This window comes from Canis aureus, chromosome 3 (genome assembly GCF_053574225.1).
Source record: "Canis aureus isolate CA01 chromosome 3, VMU_Caureus_v.1.0, whole genome shotgun sequence".
In the NCBI taxonomy this organism is placed as follows: domain Eukaryota; kingdom Metazoa; phylum Chordata; class Mammalia; order Carnivora; family Canidae; genus Canis; species Canis aureus.
Genome location: NC_135613.1, coordinates 52,918,661 through 52,943,952, shown reverse-complemented (window position 1 = coordinate 52,943,952; position 25,292 = coordinate 52,918,661). Strand labels below are relative to the sequence as shown.

The window sequence follows — 25,292 nt, the reverse complement described above, 5'->3', positions numbered from 1 at the left end:
GCTGGAATGGAATGGTATGATGGACACAGGTTGCTAACAGAGGGAGGAATGACTCTGAGCCTTCAAGACTTGACAGTGTATCCTCCACCTGACCCTGCCTGTGGCATAAATCCTGCCTCCATGCTAGACTCCCAGCTTCCCTGTCGTTTCCTCAAAGACCATGTCTACTGACTCTTGAAGATATGCATGTGTCTGTCTGTAGGCTTGTAGGCAGGGGAGAGTAGAAAAGAATGCGGGATCCCTGGGTGGCTCAGCGGTTTAGCGCCTGCCTTTGGCCCAGGGCCCGATCCTGGAGTCCCGGGATCTAGTCCCGCATCGGGCTCCCTGCATGGACCCTGCTTCTCCCTCCTGTGTCTCTGCCCCTCTCTCTCTCTCTCTCTCTCTCTCTCTCTCTCAAATAAATAAATAAATAAATAAATAAATCTATCTTAAAAAAAAAAAAGAAAAGAATACAGATGAGAGGGAATAAGGGAATAGAAGGGAATGAAATGGATGCCCCTACAGATGGAAGGCAGTGGGATTGATATTTAGAGGGGTGGCCCTGGATTGAAGCTGTCATGTCACGGGCGAGCAGAACTGATGTTGGGCAGGTGGGTGGGTATGGGCAGGTGTCACATTGAGGTTGTCACAATTGATATTTACAGATGAGGTTTCAGTCTTCTACTTGAGAAGTCATGTGTGATAATCAAAGAGACAGCCTAGGTGCTTGGTCAGCCTGGTTAGCGGGGTGAAGGGTTTTAGGTGATTTCCCTTTCTTGGTGATGGCCCTAATTTGTCTTATTACTTCAACCCTCAAGGGTTTTTCTCTACTCTTCTAACTTTCCTGTTGTGTTGATTTGAGGGCTCCTGATCCATCCTGGGCTGGTAACCTGATTTTGATTCCTGCAATCCTGCCTCTCCTTGGTATTTGGATCTTGCCTACCGTGTCCTTGATCTGCAGTTGAGACTTAGGTTAATCCTCCTGCCCCGAGGAGAAGTTTCCAAGCCCTCCGCCCACCCATACCAGCAGCCCCTAGCTCAGCCCTTGCCTGAGCAGTGTGGGGGGCTTCCATCTTGAGGCAGACAGTGCTGCAAGTATAGGAACGCAGGGGTCGGCAAAGGACAGCTTGCTCATTTTCCCTGCCACTGCAGACACCTTGCCATTTCTACCAGAAGTTCCATGACTGAATGATTTTGGTGGGAACTGTGAGCCTTATTGGATGAGGTTCATTTGAGTCCTTAAAACTGGTCTTGCACATTGTTCTGAAAACACTGGAAAGATAGTCGACAGGAGTGGCCTTAAGTTTGAAAAGCTCCTTTCTCATGGTATAGAGTGCATTGTTAGGCAATCTTGTTGGGTTTTGAAAGGCCACAGCGCTCATGTTTGATATTCCAGATCACTTGTGGGACACAGAAGTCATGGCTGTCTGGTTTTGAATTGAGACTGGATTCCAACACCTTCCGCTCTGATTTAATTGGCTAGACCATGTGGCTTCATTAAGAAATCCGTAGTTGGCTGAGCCATATTATTGTATGCTTCCTAAAGTCACCTGAACGTTGTGGTGTTGCAGATGAAAAGTCTAAGTGGATGCTTCCAGGACTGGGCAGAGCCAAAGAATGTGGCAGAGCTGTCCTCCTGTCAGCCTTGGTTTTGAAGTCAGGTCTCTTGTTTATAGTTGGAACTCCTCTATATGTGTGGGGTTTTTTTGTTTTCGTTTTTTTTTTTTTCTCCTGTTTTCACACTGAAGACTCTTTCTGTTAATGAAATTGTATGTAGACCCTAATAAATAATATAGATAAAATAGTACTATTTTGGTTGGTGTAAGGGATAGGAGATGGGAACCTTGCCTGCTCATAGGACATGAACTCTAAGAAGAGCTTTGGGATCTATACCTCAGCCTATCTAGTAGTAATTTGGAGAAAAACCTTATTACACCTCACTCTAGATGAGGATCATCTGACTCCATATTTTATATGATTTTTGTTGTGGTCTTCCCGCCATGTCTCCAAAATTGGTTATACATCAGATGTCTTCTCATATGTCACTTTAGTGTCACGGGTACTGATCTGTCGTTTATGATCTTTAGGCCCTTGCAGAATGTTAGTGCTAGGATTGTGCCCTTTGTATATGGGTGATGTAATTAGTAAAGAGGAAGATGATGATACCATCCTTAATCAAGACATATCAAGCTTGTCCCATTAACTTTGCCCTCAGGCAGCTCTGCCCATGATGTAATAAATACGCCATATGTTTTGGGACTGATCTCCCAAACTTTCTGATGATGCATAACAGAGCCTATGCAGAAGGTATTAAATGGGCCTCAGTATCCTCAGTGAGGAGAATAAGAGGTACTACTGTTAATTAATTTGATTAAGATACAATTGAGAATTCATTAAATTGATTCTAAAGACCTGCATGATTTTGCAATTAAGAATCAGTATTCTTTCTTCCTGCCGTAGTGGAAACATGTTTTCATAATTTAAAACAATTGATTTAACAGACACTTTTGATTTGCTACTCTTTGACATGAAAACCGGTTTTGCATCTGTGATCAGCATTCCAAATACTTGGCTTTTTAAACTGTTTCAGCTAATGTTGCTATCTGCTTTGACCTCATTAGTGATGGCATTATGAGACAGAAACAGTGAGCATTTTTGTATGTGATCTATCTAGAAGACTAGCAGCTAAGGATGAACCTCTGTAGCAGGGATGAGTCTTGCTGCATCTGTGGGATAGAGAATCTTTGTTTTGAACTTAGGAACATAAGAATGCCTGAGATTTCCTGCATCCCAGAGGAAGGCGATAATAGCATACTGATGTGCTGCAGTGGTTTCTGGGGTTTTCCAGCTTTGTATTAGAACTGACTTCTGCACATTTCTTCTGGGAAAGCAGCATATTTGTGAGGATCCACTGGGGGGCACTTGGGGATCTGAGTGTGATCCTTGCTCTCCTATCCCCCACATCACTGATTTAGGTTGGCCTGAAGTCAGCTACTGATTGACAGTGGACTCCCCTTCATCTTTTATTCACAGATACTAACCTTAGGAGGGTTCTTTAGCAAGGAATCCTTAATGAACAGGTGTACTTCTGGCATAACAGTATTGGGTTTGTAGAGTCCAGGAACAGGGCACATTTTCAAAATATCACTCTCACAACTGTATCAGTTAAGATAATCCTTGTTCTTGTCATCTTTTGATTTTTTTTAAAAAGATTTATTTTAAGGGGGGAGGGACAAAGAGGGAGTGAAAGAGAATCTCAAACAGACTGCCTGCTGAGCGTGGAGCCTGCTATGGGGCTTGATCCCAGGACCTTGAGACCATGACCTGAGCCAAAAATCAAGAATCAGATGCTTAACCAACTGAGCCACCCAGATGCCCCTCCTCTTTTGATTTTAAATGAAATAGTTCCTATGGAGAAGAGTTCCACCCGCGATCCCTCATGATCTGTTTCATGTACTAGTTCTAGGATTTCTGCATGGGTGATATTTATCAGTGTCCACTTGGTACAAAAGGTCAACACAGGGAGCTTTTGGTTTCATTCTTGTCCTGGGAGTGGTGGTTCTAGCCATCATATCACTCTGGCAAGACATTTGGCAATTACTTGAAACACGGAATCCTAATGTTTTAGTAACTTTCGATGCTGATGGGTGCTTATGGGTAGGAATGAGCCACAATCAGGGAGATGAGTTTTAGCCACCTGCCAGTAATGCAGATCCCCCACAGTATTGTTGAAGAGTATATACCTTCTGGGGCTCCCATGTAGGTTGGTGGCAAGTTGAGAGTGACACTTTGCCATTAGAAGGGCCAAAATACTAATAGCTGGCATCATTTTATCTGATGTCACATTGTCTTAATAAGTTCCTAGATAATCTTCAAAGGTATCCACAGATTTCCTGTATGGTCATTGAACCCATCAGCTTGCTCAGTCTTGTATCCATGCCCTAATTTCTTACTGGCAAACTCACTTCTCTTCACTTTGAGTAGTTGTACCTTATTCCTAATGTACCCTAAGTAGCTGAAGATGAGCATGTACAGCAGGGGTATGAGTCTCCAACCTTGCTCTTATGACCTTGTTCTGCTGCCTTCTGGACCCTCAGCTGAGCCCGTCACAAACCTGATGTGAATTTTCAAGAATTTAGAGACCTTCTTACCTGCTGGGACTAGAGATCATGCCCTACCACATCAGTTACCCTATTTCTTCTGTTTCCCCACATCTCATCCTCCCAGATATTTTCTCTATTTCGAAACAAAAGCAAAACACGAGTATCAGTTAGAACTAGTAGATATCTTGTAAGTGTCTTTGTGTTATTGTTTTGAAGTCCGCCTTTCTAAAGTTTATTCCTGGACTCTCCCCAGGTCTTGATTCCTGATCCGTTTGCAGATGACTTGTATCTCTTTTTTTGCCTGGAATGATCTGATCCTAGAACTTGCATCTGTCACACACATTGTGGAACTGCTGTTTTTAATCAGGAGCACCTATGATTTGTCATCAGTCTTGCCTTGTTCTGAGTCTTTTGAGCATCTGATGAGCTGTTTTCCCCTTTTCTGAGCAGAAATGGAATCGGATAACCCAGAGGGCCTTCCCCACACCCACATTGTCCAAGACATAGAGCCTGTCATCTATCTGACCTTTTCTTACATCTTGAGTTGGTAGGAGGATCTCTCAGTTTTTGGTGAGAATCAGAAGGTCTCACACCAGGACCCAGGCAGACCAGACTGGGTCATTTCAAGGTACGCCCTAGTGCTTTGGTATATGCCTGGCCTCTCCAGCAACTGAGATATCTTTGAGAACTCTGATGTGGAGATGGGAGGGTTACCTCTGAGTCAGAGTGAGTGGTGAGCACCAGTAGCAGCTGGATATTTATATAACACCTAGGCAAAAAGTTCCTTGCTGACCTGCTTCTAAGGACCTACCCTGTGGGCCTGTCTTATTTTGCTTCCCCTACAGCTTGTCCCTTAGCCATTGTGTTGTCAGTCTTTCTTCTTTTTCTCTGCTACATTTGAGCCATCTTGGCCTTATCTCCCAACTTCGATTGGGTCATCATGACACTTTCCTTTTATCCCTTCCCGAATGTTTTTTCTGACCCTTGAAAATCAATTTAGGAAACGAAGATAAACAGTGACGCTAATACGGTCCTGATATCTCTTAAGAGGTGAATGGTTTCTTTGAGGGTGTACACTACCTGTTTCCATTCATCTCCTTTGCTTCTCTGCCCTTCCTACCTCCAGTCCTTAAGTGAATGTAGTTTGAATAGTTCCCACAATCCCTTTCCATTAGAAAAACAGGTCTTAATCTACTGGAAAGTTCTTCCTACTTATGTTAGTTTTATCCCTATCCATTCATTCCTGATGAGTACCAACAAATTGTGTGGGGGAGGTTGGGTTAGCAGGGTTTGGAGATAATGTGCAAGAATCATCTCATTGTGAAGGTCCCAATGTATTTAGAGGCCATCTGGAACTACGCCACATTTAAATAGTTGTTCACTATCAGTAAAGGAGTATTTATGCTTTAAATTTAAATTGTTAAACATTGAGCATTCCAAATGAAGGCCAAGTATAAGCTGCCAACATTTAAATTTACCAATGATTTCCAGATGCCACGTTGTGCAGAGAGAAGGAAAGCAACCTTTCAACCACTTATTGGTATTTTGTCTGCATGATTTGGACTGTTGTTAGAGTGGACATTTTGTTTTATGCACGAGGTAGGAGAGGGCAAGAGGACAATTTCTAACTTAAAATTTTGAGCTTGTCTTATAGAATCTGTCAACTTTCTATCACTGTAGCTTAATCCATACGGAACTCCTAGTACCTGGGTGTGTGGCTGCTCCAGCCAATGGCATGAGTTGGATTGGCTGTTTTAAAAACGTGAAGCTCTGTGGACTTCTAAATTTTTTTAATTTTTAAAAATGTTTAATGATTTTGAGAGAGAGAGCAAGTGGGATGAGGGAAGGACAGAGGGAGAGGGAGAAAGAGAATCTTAAGCAGGTTTCATGTCCCACATGGAGACCCTGCTGCGAGGCTCAATCTCATGACTCTGAGATCATGACCTGATCTGAAATCAAGAGTCAGACAGTTAACCAACTGAGCCACCCAGGTGCAGCTGGATTTTTTTTATTTTTAATTGCATAAGAACCATGCATAACACTAATAAAAACAGAGAACCAGGTATTCAGTTTATCCTCTGTGTCTGAAAGAGTTTTCATTGGAGTTATTTTGGCATTGCTGATCTGTAGCTACATGCTGTTTTTATTGGCATTTACCTGCTTTTGTTTGGAGTATAAAGCAACCTTGAATACAAATTTGGACAATAATTTTTAAAATATTATTTTAGATTCAAGTATATCAATTTCTTCACTGTGGAAAACAGCTTCTAATGTGGGGTATCAAGTCTTGTTTTGATTTTAAGTGTTTGCCCTATATTTTGTTCCAATAAAGTAAAACTTGTGATAATTTGAAAATATTATTGGAAAAGAGGTGTGGATTGATTTTGAAAAAGTATAATTTGTCTCAAGGGCATGTTATAATAGGAGCTAAGGTAATAAAATAGTGACAAATAAAAGAGCTCAATAATCCCATAATGAAAAAATTAGTGATTTTAATGAGTTCTGATATTTGGTTGAAAATGAAACTTTAAAAAAACTGAAGGTTCTTGAGATAATTTTCTTAAATATTTTGTCATCTTGTGTGAGTTTTTCAACCCCATTCTTTATGAGGAAAAAAAAGTGTTTCTGAACACAAACTCAAAGTCTTATTTAATTTTCAAGTTTATTGATATAAATAAAAGTTTTCTTTGATTCGAGACATTATCGATACATTTGCCTTTTGAACATTCTAATTATGAGAGATTTTTATGTATAATTGGTGTCACCTTTGGGCTTCAATTTTCCATTCTTTCTATTAAGGAAAGCATTTTTTTTTTCTCTCTTTAATTTGAAGATTTAGTTGGCTTTATGAAATGATTGATGAATCAGGCAGCATCTCATCTAGCCAGGAGAAGGGAAGCTCCCAAGAACAGTTTCATAAAGGGAAGGGAAATTTGTTCTTGTTCATGTGTTCCATGTTATATGATTATTCTCCCTTAGTATTAGAAAATCCTGGCTGTACTTATTTCCAGTGTAAAAATCTTATCCATACACATTGTTTTGTTCCATTAGAGAAACTTTCCTGGCTGTGACTCATGCTACTAAGAATTATTTCGAGTTATTAATTATTGTTAAGTATCTCCAGTTTGAACATTTATTGAATTAATTGAGTTAAAATAACTAATTTGAAGTAACCATTACTGTAGACATGTGCTTGTGGTTAATCCCCTTTTTGAATCCTTTAGGCCTTTTGAATTACTTTATTTTATAAGTGCTCACATATAATACATGTTGCAATATAACCCTAAAACTTCTGTATAATGAAGAGTTAGTGCTACTTGCTCAGTCCCAAACAATGCTGGTGCCTTCCCAGCAGCTTCTCTTCTACACACTTCCTGTCCCTTGGACCAGATGCTCAGAGAGCACGAAGAGGTGTTAACCCATTGACAAGTATCCAAGAGCAGAATCAATTTCCTGGTAGACCAGTAGGTCATCCAGTGGCCCGGTGTTCTGTTTTGTACTAGTAGTGGCTTTAAAGAATAGTTTACAGATGAGTAGATTTTACTGCCACATTGATGAGCTCAAAGGTTTGAGCTGTGGCAGGAATTCTCTCCATCCTGGCTCATGATAATCCGGCCCAGGATTGAGAATTAGATACCAGTCCAATACTGGGACTTCCAGTCAGGCCTCTAGTCCATATAGTAGCATGTGTCTTTTCTGTAGCTACTGTAATATTTTTAGAAATTCGTTCTAAAGAATTGGTTCAAGAGTCAGTTATTGATGTTAACTATTAAGGTTTTGGCTGTAATATGCTTTCCAGTAGTTAAAATACAAGCATTTGTACAAATGGAAATTTAGAAAACCCTATGACCAGTTTGGGGAAACAAACTAGGAAAGAGGACATCTTTTATAATAGTGTCTTATGAGTGTGAATGTTAGTGTATTTATACTTGCCCAGAGATCTGTACAAGTGAAAATAGAAAAAAACAAAGTTTTTAAACCTTTTAATAGTGAGAATTCTTCAGTTGGTGGAAATCTTTCCAGAGTATCATTTCCTTTTTCTTTCCCATTTGTCTCTAATCACCAGCTCTTTGTCTTTCAAATGTAGACATATAAGATTGTTAAGTTTTTCTTTAAAAAATTGCCTTCCCAAACTAGTATTTTCACAGTTATCCTTTTAAGCTTATTGTTTTAAAAACAGGAATAAATGTAATTAAAATACTTACCAAAATTATCAATGTCATGGTTTTCAACTAATAACAAATTAAAATCTCTGGACTATTTTAACTTTTTAAAAATATAGTTTTTGAGCAAACATTAGCCTGATGTTGATTTAAAAGAAAGATCATTAATCTCCAAACTATGAAAGTATATAAATGAGAGAAAGAAGGAAATTTTTCTTAACTTTAAAAGATTAGTCTTATATTGTCATTATTTTTTGTTCTTTTTATTTATTTGTTATTTATTTCTTGTTTATCTGGTTAGTGATATTCAGTGTAAAAGTCTTAAATCAGTGCATACAAGACAGATGCTAATTAGTAAATTTTACTTGGTATGAAGTACTATAGCTAGCAGGCTATAAATTTCAAGTAGCAAAATTAAATGTGTTTGTATTTGAAATATATGGAATGCCTCATTTAGTGGGGAGAGAGGAAAATGAAAGAACCTGCTTCTGTTCCTTCTGCAAGTGCTTATTGTCATGTTACATGGAATACATCTTTTGTATCTCTCTGTGCCTCTGGCTTCTCTTCTGTAAAATGGGCCCAAGAATTTAATTGCCTGCCTTCATCCCTTTCAAGAACATTGAGGACAGATACCTTGAAGTCTTTGGAAGACAAAATGCCACCTTGTGTATTTTTTGATATACTAACTTGCCTTGTAAGTATGTACTATGTGTTGTACACAGTGGCGCGGTGTGACATTGTGAACTTTTTTTTATGAGAAAAAAGTTGTTTGCATGCCTCGATGTTAAACTATAACTTCATTATTCATGTTTTATATTTTCTGAACTTGATTCTTTCCTCTCTCTCTTGTGCAGTGGGAACCGTCCCTCTGAGTGTCTCCATGCGCTCTACTGTTCCTGGGGCTGGGGGCGGGAGCAGTGGGTCGTGGGAGGTGGAGGTACTAGTTTTTTGTGTTAATCTTTTAGAAGCATGCAGAGAAGTGGTACAGGTGGGTTAGGGGTAAACCCCAAGTCTGCCGTTTACAGAGAACGGAGCCTCATCAGTTTAGAAATAGACAAAAAGCCCTCTCTCTCCTCATTTGTTGAGTTTCTTCACCATGTTCTTACTGCCCTCCATTCTGACCCCTGGGGTGGAGAGTCAGGGAGAACTTTTTATTCTTGACTATAGAAAATGTGGTGATGGGGGAGATTCCAGCATAGGATTTGGGAGGCCGGGAATGTAGTCTGTGTGCTGTTACTGCACTGATTCCCATTGACCTGTTCTGGACCATTTTCCATCTCTAGTGAATGAGGATGCTGGAGGGTGGGGGGGGGTAAGGTTGCCAGGGAGTGAGGAGAGCTGTTCTTGCATTGAATACCTAGATTCCATACAGTAAAGGTATCTGTGAAGCTGATTATTCACACAAAAACTGTTTCAAATATAGCTCGTTAGGCCTCTCTTTATATTTGCATGTGAGGGTTAATTTTCACTGCTTAGGAACTTCTGTTATATAACTGCCAACGTCATCAGTGGATGCTTGTGGTTAAAAAGCCCTGTGTCCTTTAAAGAATTCCTAAGTGCTGTTTTTTTTTTTAAAGATACTAAGTGCTATTTTGTTTTTCTGTGATAAAAACTGTTCTCATAAAAGTCTAAGGAAGATGATAATTTTTATGTCTGGTTAGTATTTAATGACATTTGCTTAGCAATTTTTCAGTCTTGTGGTAGTGGTTTTTCTCGGGTTTCTAACATTGTTTTATGTTTTTGTGACATCTTTTGTCATTCTTTTCCAGAGAATTCGGTCAACAGTGGATGAAAAAGAACAAAAACAGCTTCTTATGGATTTGGATGTAGTAATGCGGAGTAGTGATTGCCCGTACATTGTTCAGTTTTATGGTGCACTCTTCAGAGAGGTAGGAATAAACAATTTGGGGTTTTAGCTGATGAATAACTATCTCATTGGAATAAATAAGAGGATGGCAGGCTTAGATTCTGATCTTCATTAATTGCCAGACGTTAGCAATAAGCTGATCTCTGAATATTTTAGTATATAGGTGTGAGATTGCACACATTTATTTCCAGCACTGATTATTCCTTGGTTAAGGGGTGAATCTCAGGCTTTTAAAATACGTATTTATGGCTGTCATTTGTGAATCCGCATATTTCCTTTCTTCACTTATTGTTTCTGTTCTTCAAGAACCTGACAAATCCACTAACTTCTGAATAACCCTTTGCCATAGGTTGAGATTTCTCTGTTTTGGCTTTGAACTCCCTCAGTGTCCCCTCTCCCCCTTTAAAAACTTATCTTTATTTCTGTCATTAATTGTATCTGCTTTTAATGGAAGCATTTACTCACCCTCATCAGAACCCTCAGTGCAACCCATATGGAAATTCACTAGTTATACTAGGAATTCTTCTAGCTAATCTTGTTATCTGGATTTTTGTGTAGAGACTGCATGGTCTCAGGGTCATGTGTCTTCTTTTGGCCCCTGGTTATTCCGTGTCCTGACACAGGGTATCACTTCTGCCTCTGGCTGTCAAACCCGTGTAGTCCTTCCAGTCATCTCATTGCCCGAGGCAGGGAAGGAAGGGATTTAGGGCAGGGGGTGTGGGTGGAGCTAGAGCTGGAGCTGGGCCCCAATCCGACACTTACAGGTATCCTGGCCAGTCCTCACACATTTGTGATATTTACTTAGGTGAGTGGGACTTCGGCTGAATGATCCCTTACACACTTTTAATACTCTTTATAAAACACCGTTGTCATTTTGAAAGTGTTAGGATGAGCTTGTGCTAGTGGGGCCGTTATGAGCTGGTGAGAAGCCCCTCCCTTCTTTTTTTCTGGGACTGGATCACAAAGCGGGGATGTAGCCTTGGGGGTTTTGTTTTATTTCCTGACTTAAAAAATACTGTGTTGTAAGACAGACCTGACTTTAACTTGACTAGAAATTTTTGAAGTCTTAAAATTGGAGAAGACCTTTGAGCTTAGTCAATTAATTCCCTACTCAGTACATCTGTTTTTATTGATTTGTTTTTCTGTGCTCTTAAGAGGTGACTCTAGTAGGTGGAAGGGTCCATTGCTTTGTTGAATCAGTAATTAATTACTGTTAATTCTAGACTCCTCTAGTTTCTTTGTACTTCTGTCCTTGTACTTGTTATGACTCGAATATTCGTTTTTGTGACTGGGTACACGGGATTTGTCTTCCTTCACCATTGCACACCAGTAGTACGTTGTGACAGTATACATCGTATGTTCAGGAACATACTCTGTCCTGAACCTAAGTGTATCATAAAGTCGTGCTGTCTGTAAGATCATGAATCTGGAACTTTTCTTTATGTTCCACAAGAGTCTTGCCATCTCCTCCTCCCTTCTCCCAAACCATTGATTTAGTCTTTATAATCACTAAATCTTCTGGCCATTTTATTCTTCAGAGCTTATGCAGAGCAGTACTTACTTAGGGATTGAACTACAGTCTGTCCCAACTGGATTCCACAGTCTGCTTTTCTAGCTCTGTCATTCTCTGCCACTTGAGGCTCCTACTGGCCCTATCTTAGCTGTATTTCAACTCCATTGAGCTCAGGTACTCCAGCCTATGTCTCATGTTCATTGTTTAATCATTCCTTTAGGCAGTATTAGATGTATAACCCCAGCCTACTCAGTGTAGAAGTCTGATTTTATGAAAAGAAGGCAGAGTAAGTGACACCCAGAATTGCAAATATTGGAAACAACACAGAAAGCTTGGAGTAGTATCTGAACAGTGTCTTCATTGTTTCTTCTGAGAAGCAGGGTAAAATGCATTGTCAATATCTCAGGGAGGTGGAAGGGAGTTGAGATAATGCAGCTGTAAGCACAAACATCTGTCGACTATTCTACAGTTTTCATATATATTCTCTTTGTAATGGTCTCAGGGCATTTGGGGGCATCATCCCCCTTCTCCCTCTCTAAATTAATTAGAGAGGAGGCTGAGGTTTGAGGACTGTTTGGATGGGAGTCACATAGTCACATAGTCACTATAGTCACATAGTCAGTATAGTCACATAGTCACATAAAGAAGTAGCAGAGATGGGACTTTAGGGACAAAAATCTCACTGTTCTTTCTGTTATAGAACAAGTGGTCTAGGGATGAGGAACTTTCAGCTTCATTTAAAAAAATAATTACAAAAAAAATAAAAAATAATAATTACTTTTTCACAGGACTACAATTTTTGAATATGATCTGATGTAGGCTGAGGATCTGCACAGTTAAGTTGTATAAAGTTGCAAAATGCCCTGACAGGTGAACATGAACTCTCTCCACCCTCCTGCAAGAAGTAATAGGTACTTTCTGGATTAAAAAAAAAAAAAAAAGTTTAGAAGCCAAAAGTTCACCTTTAAAGAATGCATAGGCAGAGTGTGTTTCCTGAGGTTACAAAGGTTAAAAATATTAAACAGACTTAATAAGGGTTTAGAGAAACATTTTTCTTTTGAGATTGATCATTTAAAAGAATCTTTTTGGCAACGTGATCTTCAGTTCTAGTAATAGACACACAATTCTGGGTTTATGAAAGGAAAGACTGGAGATGAACATATGTAATCTGGACTCTCACCTAATCACCACTATGAGGAAGACAAATGACTTTTAATTACTGTCCCTGTGAGGAACCCTCCAGGACATTTCGTTTTATCATACGTATGCCCGTAAGACATCAGCTTGTGGTTTGCTTCAGTCAGCTATCAATCAGAGAGCTCGTGAGATGTTAGTTTTCTTACCCTGGCAGCTCCTCTGTAGAGAGATGAATCTTGCTCTTGGGTAATCACTGAGCCTCTGCAAGTTCCATAGTTTTACTCAGAGCAATGACTGAATAATATTTAATACCTAAGTTGGAAACTTGTTTTTTGCCATTGTCTCCAACCATTTATACTTCTTTCTACAATGGAGCTGAACTCAAATAAAAAGCCCAAAGTACAACTTGGATTTGATGTTGGTAAGTTATTAAGACATCTAATTGCACAGGTTTCTAAACTCATTTTCAGACTTTGAAGACAGAAAAATGAAGAGCTTCACAATATTGAACAATAAACATAACTTGTAGCCTGTAACTTGCCTAAAGGTCCGCACCTTCCGTTTATCAGAACTGAAACCTAGAATCACTTTAAAAATGTCCTTTAATATATAGATTTTCAGAATTTAAAAGCACAGAAGCCCTTACTTTGAGTATCTTTGGAGGTTGGAGAAATTCTAGTGTAGGAGATACTATTCTGAGTAACTGGTGACTAAAGCTGGTCATTGGGTTATGTAAAAGGCGCTGATATTAGCTGAATTTAGTGCATTCTTCCCTTTCTCCCCCTGCTACTGCTTATGTTCTTTCCTTTCCTTCCTCTTGCATAGTTTAAGCACAGCCTTATTGAGGGAACATCAACATATGATAAAACGCACGTATTGAGAGGGTACAGTTCCATATGTGTGAACAAGTTGTACACCTGTACAGTTATCACCAATCAAGAAGGTGGACATTTCCATCACTCCCACTCCCTGTGCCCATGTCCTCTCTGCTCCCACCGTGCTGCTTTCTGCCTCTGTAGGTGGATGTGCATTTTTTAGAGTTTTATGTAAATGGAATAGTACAGTATGTATGTTTTATCTTCCTTACTCTACGTAATTGTTTTTCAATTCCTTCTGTGGTGTGTGTCAATAGTTTGTTCATTTATATTGCTGAGTAGTGGAAGTAGTATTCCATGGTGGGGATATGCTATGTACGATTGGTTCACTCCTTCTCCTGCTGAGGGACTGTTGGATTGTCTCTGGTTTTTGTCTGTTACAAATAACACTGTTGTGAGCATTTGTGTACAACTGTGTGAGTAGACATGTGCTCTCATTTCCCTTGGGTAAATAGCTGGTAGTGGAATGGCTGGATCATATGGTAGGTGAATATTTAACTTTTTAAAATTATTCTCCAAAGTGGTTGTACTATTTTCAACCTTCACCAGTAATGTATGAGACTTCTCTTTCTTCCACATCTTTTCTAATACCTGGGATGGTCTTTTCAATTTTTAGCCATTGTCATTGGTGTAAACTGGAATCTCACTGTCTTTAAAAAATTTTGTTTAAGGATTTATTTATTTTAGAGAGAGGGTGCACACATGCATGTGTGAGAATGAGTGGGGAGAGGGGCAGAGGGGAGAGGAAGAGAAGCAGATTCCCACTGAGCCAGAGTCCCACAAGGAGCTGGATCCCAGAACCCTGAAATCTTGACCTCAGCCCAAGTTAAGAGTTTGCTACTTATCTGACTGAGCCACCCAGGCACCCCTAAATTTGTTTCTTTGATGGATTGTGACGTTGAAAGCTTTTCAGGTGCTTGTTTACCAACCATATGTCCTCTCTGATGAAGTTCCTCTTCCAACTTTATTTTTTAAAAAGCTTTTTTTTGTTTGTTTTTGAGTTTTGGGAGTTTTTATTTTTTAAAAAATTTATTTATTTATTTGAGAGAGAGAGAAAGAGCACAGGGGAAAAGAATAGTGGGAAAGGGAGAGAATCTCAAGCAGACTCTTCACTCAGCATGGAGCCCAATGTGGGGCTGGATCTCATGACCCTGAGATCATGACCTGAGCCAAAACCAAGAGTCAGACACTTAATTGACTGAGCCACGCAGGCGCCCCTTGGGAGTTTTTTTTAAAAAAAACATATTCTGGATATAAGTTTATTATCAGATATATGATTGCAAATATTTGCTCCCCCATGTGTGACTTTATTCATTATACTCTTAACAACATTTTTTTTTTTTTGAAAAATGAAGGTTCTTAATACTGTTGTAGGCCAATTTGTTGTTGTTGGTTTTTTTTTTTTAAGAAAAAATGTATTGTGCTTTTGATATTGTATGTAAGAAGGAATCTTTGCTTAACTCAAAGTCACTCAGATTTTCTCCTATGTTTTCTTATAGACTTTTATAATTTCAGATAACATTTATATTTATAATCCATTTGGAGTTCGTTTTTATATGGTAGGGAGGTATGGATTAATGTTTACTATTTACATGTGGATATCTTTTGCTCTTTTGTCAGAAGTTAGTTGACCCCAGGTGTGTAGGTCTGTTTCTGGACTAGTCCTTTTTTTTTTTTAAATTTTTTTTTTAGCTAGTCTTTTCTATTGATTTGTTTGTGTTCTATCACTGTATCAGTTCCACACTGTCTTGAGTCCTCCAGCTAGTCTTAAGATCAGGTAGTGCTGGTCTTTAAACTTGATTCCTTTTAATTTTTTTTTTTAAGATTTTATTTATTTATTCATGAGAGACAGAGAGAGAGAGGCAAAGACACAGGTAGAGGGAGAAGCAGGCTCCTTGCAGGAGGACTCAATCCTCCTAGATTGAGACGTGGGACTCAATCCCGGGTTTCCAGGATCATGCCCTGGGCAGAAGGCAGGCACTAAACCGCTGAGCCACCCAGGGATCCCCCCTTTTAATTTTTTAAAAAGAATTTTAGAGATTTTTATCTATTAGAGAGTGAGCCAGTGAGCTAGAACATAAGTGGGGAGGGGCAGAGGGAGAGGGAGAAGTAGGCTCCCCGCCGAGCCTGGTGTGGGGCTCCATCCCAGGACCCCAAGATCATGACCTGAGCTGAAGGAAGATGATTCACTGACTGAGCCACCCAGAGGGCCCCTAGGAAATTCTAGTGCAAGTTGACTTATGAGTTCTTGTAGCTTTTTGTAGATTCCATCACATTTTCTGTATAGATTATCATGTTGTCTGTGAATAAAGAGAGTTCTTTTCAGTTTGGGTTCCATTTATTTACTTATGTCTTGTCTTACTGTGCTGGTTAGATCCTCTAGTACATAGAAGCAGTGACAGTGGCCATCCTTGTCTTGTTTCTGATCCTAGGGAGATCTTTAGGGTTTCATCAGGAAGGACGATGTTAGCTGTAGTCTTCTCTTTTTCTTTTTCTTTTTTTTTTTTGCTGTAAGTTTTTCATAGATATTCTTTATCAGGTTGAAGAAGTGCCCTTCTATTCCTAATTTGCTGAGGTTTTTTTTTTTTTTTTTAATGAGGAATAGATGTTAGAGTTTCCCCCATTCTTTTTCTACATCTTTAAGGTGATTGTATGATGTTAAATTCTTTTTTTCATATTGTAAGTTACATGGGTTGCTTTTCATATGTTAAACCAACCTTGCATTTCTGGGATAAATCTACTTGATTATCATGTATTACCACTCTAATATATTGTTGGATTAAATTTGCTGAAATGTTATTTTGAAGTTCTGTTTTTAAAATTTTATTACTTATTTTTTTTGAATAAGCTCCATGCCAATTGTAGGGCTTGCTTGAACTCATGACCCTGAGATCTAGAGTTGTGCGCTCTATTGACTAAGCCAGCCAGGTGCCCTTATTTGGAAGTTTCATATCTGTGTTCTTCAGAGATACTGATCCGTATTTTTCTTATAATGTTTTTGTTTGGCTTTCATGTCAGTATATTAGTGCTAGCCATATAGAATGAGTAGGAAAATACTCCCTTGTTTGCAGCTTTCTGGGAAAATTTATATAGACTTGGTATTACTTCTTTTGTAAATGTTTGGTAGACTTCACCAAAGAAGCCATTTGAATTAGGACTTTTCTTTATGGGAAGCTTTTCAACTACAAGTTCAGTTACTTTCAAAGACAGAGTTTTCTATTCAAGTTATGTTTCTTCTGGAATAAAGTTTGGTGGTTTGTTTCTCTGAAGAAATTTGTTTCTTTCATCTAAATTGTCAAACTAATTGACAATTTAATAGGTAATTTGCATCTCCTCTATTTTTACTTGATGAGTCCGGCTAGAGATTTATCAATTTTATCCATCATTCAGTGAGCCAGCTTTTAGTTGCATTAATTTTCTATATTATTTTTCTGTTTAAAATTTTTTCAAGGGCACCTAGGTGACTCAGTGGTTGAGCATCTGCCTTTGGCTCAGGTTGTGATCCCAGGGTCCTGGGATCAAGTCCAACACCGGGCTCCATGTGGGGAGCCTGCTTCTCCTTCTACCTATGTCTCTGCCTCTTTCTCTGTGTCTCTTTCATGAATAAATAAAATCTTTAAAGAAAAGTTTTCTTTTTTTCATTCTGATCACTCTTCTTGTTTTCTGCATATTTTGGCTTAATTTGCTCATCTGTTTTTAGTTTCTTAAGGTAGTTCTTGCTTTTTTTTTTTTAAACTGTGAAGTAGTTTGAACGTACAGACACTTAGAGGGGAATCACAGTGGACCCAACATTTTATTTGTTGGCTTTTTAAAGTAGATTCTATGCCCAGTAAACACACACATGACCCCGAGATCAAGAGTTGGATGCTCTACTGACTGAGCTGGCCAGGCACCCCTGATTTGGTTAATTTATCTTAACTGTTGTGTAGTATTCTATAATTAAATATACCATTTTTTAATGTTTCTTTAATAATCCTAATATAGGTCATTTCTCATTTTTGCAGTTATAAAGGATGTAAAAATGAACTTCTTTTTGCATTTCTCCTTAACAACATAGGTTACAGATTCTGTATAGCATATGCCTAGAAATATAATTGCTGGGTTAAGTAATATGAATTGTTTTCAACTTTATATTGGCATATTCCTCTTCACAGCAGTTGTGCTAACTTCTGTTTCTACCAATAAGAATGAGGATTTCCATATCAGGAATAGTATTTGGGTGTTAGTACTGGAACCTGTTAGTGGCTTACTGAGTTTGTGGTTTACATTGTTAAGGTTGCCCTGGTGGTCCAGGTTGGCTCGTGTAGGTCAGCTGTAATGTCCACACAAAGGAAGAGAAGTGGGAAGAACCAAAAAGGCTGTTCTGCAATCATCAGCCGACTGTGTTGACATTTCACTGGCTGCCCTTCTTTATATATGATTGGGATATGTAGTTTCAGCTGGGCATGTTGTAAATAACAAAGAGGAGGTGGTTGTTGGGCAACCCAGAAACATTTATTGACATAGATCTCATTGCTAACGTTTGGTATTATTAAATGTTTCATTTTTGCCAATTGGGTGAGTTTGAAGTGGTATCTTACTTTTAAAAATGACATTTCGGGCAGCCTGGGTGGCTCAGTGGTTTAGTGCCACCTTTGGCCCAGGGTATGATCCTGGAGACTGGGGATTGAGTTCCATGTCAGGCTCCCTGCATGGAGCCTGCTTCTCCCTCTGCCTGGGTCTCTGCCTCTCTCTCTCTCTCTCTCTCTCTCTGTGTGTCTCTCATGAATAAATAAATAAAAAAATTTTAAAAAATGACATTTTTTTTTTACTACTGACAAGGTACATAATTTTTTTACATATGTGTTCAGGTCTTTTGTAAATTGCCTATCAATATCCCTTTGCCATTATTCCGTTAAGTTTTGTCTTTGCCTAATTAATTTAGCATAGTGCTTTAGTATTCAGGGTACTAATTCTTGATTATTATCCAAGTAGGTGCTTTTGTTTTATTTTTGAACTTACAGTATGGTATCCTTTGTCATACAGAAATATCCATTATAATGGAGTTCAATTTAGCGGATCTTACTCTTCATGATTTATTCATGTGTGATTTGGAGAAGAAATAAGTCTCCTACCCTGAAGAACTCTTATTAAAAAAAGTTTTAAGCCTTAACTTTAAAAAAAAAATCCATTTGAGATTTTTTTTTGGTATTTTTATTTGTGAATGATCTGAGGTACTTACCTAATTAACTCTTTTCTATCTGGAAGGCCAGTGGTTCCAGCAACATTCATTGAATATTCCATGCTTTTGCAACTGTTTGCTTTGCTATATTTATTATCTTTCAAATTTCCATGTGTGCATGAGCTTTTGAATCTGTTCTGTTGGTATTTTTACTTCCCTCTCTATTTTATACCACTGCCTTTTATTGTGACAGGTTTATAAAAAAATCTTTGTCTAGTAGACTAGGCTCCCTTCTTTAAAATCATCTTGGCTATGTACACCTGGATGGCTCAGTGGTTGAGTGTCTGCCTTTGGCTCAGGACGTGATCCCTAGGGTTCAGGATCGAGTCCCGCATCGGGATCTCTGCGAGGAGCCTGCTTCTCCCTTTGCCCATGTCTCTGCCTCTCTCTGTGTCTCTCATGAATAAATAAATAAAATCTTTAAAAAAAAATGCCTTGGCCATTCTTGGCTCTACTTTTCTTTTAAAAAATTTAATTACTTTATTTGAGAGAGAGAGAGAGAGTGCATGTGAGTGTGGCCGCAGAGGCAGAGGAGAGAGAGAAAAATCCCAAGCCGATTCCATACTGAATGTGGAGCCAGATGTGTGGGGCTCAGTCTCACGACCCTTAGATCATGACTTGAACTGAAATCAAGAGTCAGATGCTCAGCTGACTGAGCTACCCGTGCGCCCTGGCTCAACTTTCCTATATGTTTTAGGATCAGCTTGTCCAGGTACATGATAATTTTGATTAGAATTTACTTGAGTTCTTAAGCTAATTTAGGGGAATCTGACACTTTTATGATCTTGTGTCTTCACATTGTTTGCCTCTTTCTTTGGTCACTTGTTATGTCTTTAGTCATATCTTATACATGTCGTCATGAGCGTTTTGCTTCTTTTGTTATATACATTCCTAGGAGCTTTACAATTTTTCTTTGTATTGTGAGTGGTGTCTTTTTTTAAAAATATTTTGTTATTTATTCATAAATAAATAAAACACACAGAGTCAGAGATATAGGCAGAGGGAGAAACAGGTTCCCTGTGGGGAACCCAATGTGGGACTCGATCCCAGGACCCCGGGATCATGCCCTGAGCCAAAGGCAGACGCTCACCACTGAGCCACCCAGGTGCTCCATGAGTGGTGTCTTTTTAAACAGTTTATTTTCTGAGTGGGTATGTCTAAGCAGCCAGTGGTTTTATCTGGTTTTTGTCTGTAGGAACACTTATCTTGATCTTACTGGTTCAGTTTTTCATCATCCTCCACCTTTCTTTTCAGTAAACCCGTATTTAGTGATTTCTGCTTTTGCATATTTCAGTCGTGTGGGTGTCCCTTCTTGTGCTCGACCATGAAAATAAGGTTGCTGTTGTTGCTTTTTGAGGCAGTTCAAACCATCCCACCCCCACCCCCCTTGTTTTTTTCAAAAGCAGCTCACTGCTGCTGCTGTCTGTTCTCAGTTATGGTCAAAAGGAACTGCCAGATGAAATCAGAAGTTCACATTAGGCTATGTGCCTTGGCAACCACAGAGATCTCTCTCGAGCTGATTGTAGCATTGTCCGTCTCCCCCCCTGCCCCCAAGTTCTACTTAGTTCCTGCCTTTATTTCCCCTCTTCCATGTCTGTCTCTCTCTTTTTAGTTGCCTTCCTGTTTTCCATCCTTCCTCCCCACCCTCATTTTCTGTACCTGCCAGACCCTTTATTTTGTACTTTATGTGTTAACTCATTTGAGTTTTGTCCTACTCTGTTGAGGATGGTGGGGCAGCCATGTTTCCTAGATGAGGAGTTGAGGGGGTCCCACAACTCTCTTTTGCTCTAATAAAAAAATTCTAGTGCATCTATTGAGATGGTGTCTTTAGCTTCAAATAAATTCAAGTGTTTGTGTTGGGTGAAGGATGTTACTAGTCTTTTGTGAGTGTCTATCTGCAAGAGCACTCAGAAGAAGGAGCCACAGAGAGAGAACACAGACTTAAATATAAGTAGAAGTTCACTGTGTCAAATATATAAGCATTCTGTGAAGCCATGTAGCTACATGCATGCTCTAGCGGGTGTCCGTCCTGTCTTCAGAGTGCTGGTCTCCATATTCAGCGCAGCGTGTGTTTCCTGCATGTGAGACAGTGTCCTGGCTTTGTAGGTGTTGTTGGGAGCAACTGGATTTTGTTCTGTTCATGGCTCTGCTGCTGATTGGATTGTCATTCTACACAGGCCGTTCTTACCTTAATGGGCATTAACCTCCTACATGATTATCCAGGTGGGAGATTAGTGGTCAAAAATCTCCAAGGATACAGCTGGGCCTGTAAATTAGTAACAACATGCAAACTCTTTTGAGATCATTTTTATCATAGTCCTGGCATCTGTTCTCACGCTTGTAAGGTCCTTTGTGGCGATTGTTCATACATACTCATCCTTTCTGAGCGTTGTAACTGGGCTATCTGCTCATATGCTGTGTATTTTCATGCATACCTCTCACAAACCATGTAGTTTCCAAGTAACAGTAATATTAGATAATCCCTTTAATAGTACTCCATTCCTTCTTGTGAGATCGTTCCATGCTTTTGAGTTTTGTTTCTGTTTTTTTTTTTTTCTTTTTTTCTGGAATTTGTGAACTATTTGTTTAATTAGATTTCCAGTCATGAGATGACTGTATCAAAGGGTATAAATACTGTCTCTCTTGTTTTATTGTCAAATTGCCTTCTGTCTGGTTTAAAACACATTGTGATGCTACCAACAGTGTTTGGATGATTCAGTTTAATTATGGCAAGCATTCATTCATCTAGGGAATGTTTATTGAGCCCCTGTGCTGGTGGAGTGTGTGTTAGTTAAGGGAGCTGGATGACAAACATAACAAGTTATATTTTCTATTATAAAATTTCAGGGCAAGACAGCACAGAGCAGGGTGAGGGGATGCTAAGAGTGAAATGACCTGCATTTTAAATGTCAGCCACCTGAGAAGGGGGCATTTGTGCAAGGATTTGAGACATTGGGTTTGCTCTGTGTATTTTTCTTCCTTTCTTACTAATTTCAGAAGTTTATATAGAACCTCTGGATTCCTGTAATCTGCTTTTCTTTATTAGTGACAGTAAACAGTTTCCCACATATTTTCTATGTTTGTATTTGATTATGGCAAAATTTGATATATTTTTAAAAGCACAAAAATTTCTATGTAATAAGACCATCCCTGACTTTACAGTCAAGAGTGGGGAAGTTGAATAAATAAGTTTGTGTTTACACAGGAGGAGACTCTTCTGGCCAGGGCTTTAATAAAAACCAAAAATTCCCTCTAATGCAAGATTAAAAAAAAAAGATGAAGAAGATTGCTTTTTCTCTAATTGTATTTCTATTTTAAGTAAAGGAAACATAGTACTTAATACTAAGATGTAAAGGAATAACAGCTGTTTGTTATTTTATAGGGTGACTGTTGGATCTGTATGGAACTCATGTCTACCTCGTTTGATAAGTTTTACAAATATGTATATAGTGTATTAGATGATGTTATTCCAGAAGAAATTTTAGGCAAAATCACTTTAGCAGTAAGTACCTGGTTTTCAAATTATTCCTTCTGTATATACTTATATAAAGATGCTTCTGGAGTTTTGAATGCACCTATCAGAATGTCCTTCACAGAATGTTGCTGACCTTCCTGGAAAATCATTTGTAATAGGAAGACAGACAAAAATCACTTCTGTGGGGTAATTAGTACAAGTCATAAGAACAGTTTTCAAAATATGTTCTATGTAAAAACTACAATATTCTGTTCATTAAAATCACAATGAATCATAGTAGATTGTGCTGTAAACAAAACCAGAAAAAGAAATTTTCTGTTCCTTTTAGCCCTGTTGTTCTAACTACTTTTAAATTGCTTATGTTCTCACCATTATCTCTAAATTAATCAGAATCACAGCAGTCTCCTTCAAGTCCTTTCATTGAAATTCTTAGGGTGTCTTTCCTGTGGTTTAAGATTTGAGTGGTCCACTCTAAGCTATTGAAATTTTTGACTGGCAGTTTCAGTAACCAACATTGCTGCTGATTTGGCCAGTTCACTTTTACCAGAGTACCAAAAACAGAAGAGGTACTCTTTTACACATGTGTTTGTAGTTTTCAAAGTGAATTCCTGATCGTTTTTCTTCCTCTGAATCTTTTAGTTGCAAAGGTTGTTCACAAAAATCCTTTCAATGGAGTAAAATTAGTAAGATTCTTAGAAAGCTTTGAGACTCTGAGCTAATGACATTGACGTAGGTTAGTAGATGTATAAGCTAAGTTTTATAGGAAGCCGTAAAGTAGAAATTCTGGTTGCATGCAAGTTCCTGCCTCTTTGTTCTTACATCCTTCACCTCCAGTATAGTCTGCTGATTGCCAGTTGATCCTATTTGATCATTAAGGGTTAATATAAAAATCCATAGGCAGTTTCTGAACTGTATTTTAGTTGTGAAACTTACGTGTGTCTGTGTGTGTGTGTGTGTGTGTATAACTGGACTTTAAAAAATCAGATTAAAGTCATAATGGTCTTAAGATTTATGTTAATATTTTAATTTATTTAGCCAGATTGGTACATAAATTTAAATATTTTATGAGCTTAACATTACAGTATATACCCTTTCATATGATTTTATAAAGTGAAACTGAGTAATTCTAGAAACTTGTTTATTCTTGGGAAGATATATGACATTTTATATTGGTCAGTTTTGTCTTCTCTCTCTGTCCAATATCCCAAACCCAGTATTATCTTGGAACTTTTACTATTCATGATAATTATAATGCAACAATAGTAGAATAATGACAGTAGCTAATGGTTATTGAATGTTTACTTGCATCAGGCTAAGATCTTATGACATTTTATCTTCATAGCAACTCTCTGTGGTGAATAGTAACCCCTTTTACAGATGACAGATCTGGAGCATGGAGAGGTTAAGTAATTAATTTGCTTTGAACTTCATACAGTTGTAGGTAGCAAATGATTTAAGCTCAGGCAACCTGATCCCAGAATCCTGTTTCTTTCTTTCTTTTTTTTTTTTAAGATTTTATTTATTCATGAGAGAGACAGCGAGAGAGAGGCAGAGACACAGGTAGAGGGAGTAGCAGGCTCCCTGCAGGAAGCCTGACACGGGACTCGATCCCGGATCTCCAGGATCATGGCCTGGACTGAAGGCGGCGCTAAACCGCTGAGCCACCTGGGCTGCCCCAGAATCCTGTTTCTAACCAGGGTGATCATGAAGTTAGAAATCATAGACAAAATTATTTTATTGTGTATTGCAGTAAGTGTAACGTAGACACACAAATAAATCATTTGTTACATATTTGCCTATGTTTCTAGACTCGGTGATCATCCTTTCTATTAAGCATAACATTTAAAATTACTTTGTGCTAAACCTCCTTTTTGCTAATTAATGACCCAAAGAAACACAAAAGGCCTTAGCTACTTGAAAAATTACGAGTTCAGCATTCCTGACACCCAGCAGCTTGATGGAGCAGAGACTTGACCATTTGATAGCAAAGGGTTGGCTTGTTCTTCAGTTCTCTTTGAGATTGTAGAAATTTCGATTCAAGCCCCTGTTCCCTATATTTCTGAAGAAATGCCTAATTTCTGGCCACAAGCAGTGATTAAACAATGTAAATTCTGCAGAAATTCCCATAGTTGTTGAACAGATACTTTGACTTTGCCAAAATTACTTTGAAGACTCAGCACAGAGTGAAGGTGAATGAATAATTATGAGAAACGGAGGAAATTTGGAAAGACTTATTAGCTGATAGAATTGATAATGGAATCAGACTGGACTCTTTTGTACTGAATTACTTCCATTCTTGAAAAATTTGAAGATGCAAGTAATGTACAACTTTGTAATGACTTATTAAAAAATTATAAGTTATTGGGTTCTTTTTAGCTGTCAGGTAATAGCATGTAAAAACAACTGCATTTTCAGAAGATCTAAAATAATTAGTATCTTTAGTTAACATAAAAAATGGACAGAATATTGACATAATTAAGCTTACAAGAATGTGAACGGCTATAAGGCTGTTAACCTATGATGAACTGTGTGCTGTGGGATTAAAGGATATTGGTTGTTTATCCTATCTTTGCTTTTTGTCCTTAGACTGTGAAAGCACTAAACCACTTAAAAGAAAACTTGAAAATCATTCACAGAGGTGGGTATGAATTATTTTTTACAGGTTGGAAATTAATATTTTTCCTTAAAGAGATTAATATTTTTCATTAATAGGAAAACATTATTGAAAATTATAATGTCCCTGTGTATGCTTTTCTGATATATTTCTATTTTTAGTAAAACATATGTACCCTGACACTATTACTATTTTTTTCTCCGTAAAACTTTGTTATTAATTTAGGGTATTTTTCCTTTGAGATTCTATACATTTCAGCTTAACTTGTTAGTATATCAAGTTTACAAATTGAAATAGATTTTGCCGCAAGGTTTTTATTACTCTTAGTTGAAAAATAATTATTTA

General features: G+C 38.3%; 1 protein-coding gene across 4 annotated transcripts in view; it reads left to right on the top strand.

Annotated features, from left to right (window-relative positions):
- The window catches only part of MAP2K4 (mitogen-activated protein kinase kinase 4), a 131,739-nt gene that overhangs the window by 70,652 nt on the left and 35,795 nt on the right, over positions 1–25,292 (top strand). For all 4 annotated transcript variants that reach the window (XM_077892612.1, XM_077892611.1, XM_077892610.1 and 1 more), the window contains 3 exons: positions 10,015–10,134; positions 22,241–22,360; positions 24,920–24,971. In XM_077892612.1, the coding sequence (XP_077748738.1) occupies positions 10,015–10,134; positions 22,241–22,360; positions 24,920–24,971 (292 nt within the window). The remainder of the gene's footprint in view (positions 1–10,014; positions 10,135–22,240; positions 22,361–24,919; positions 24,972–25,292) is intronic.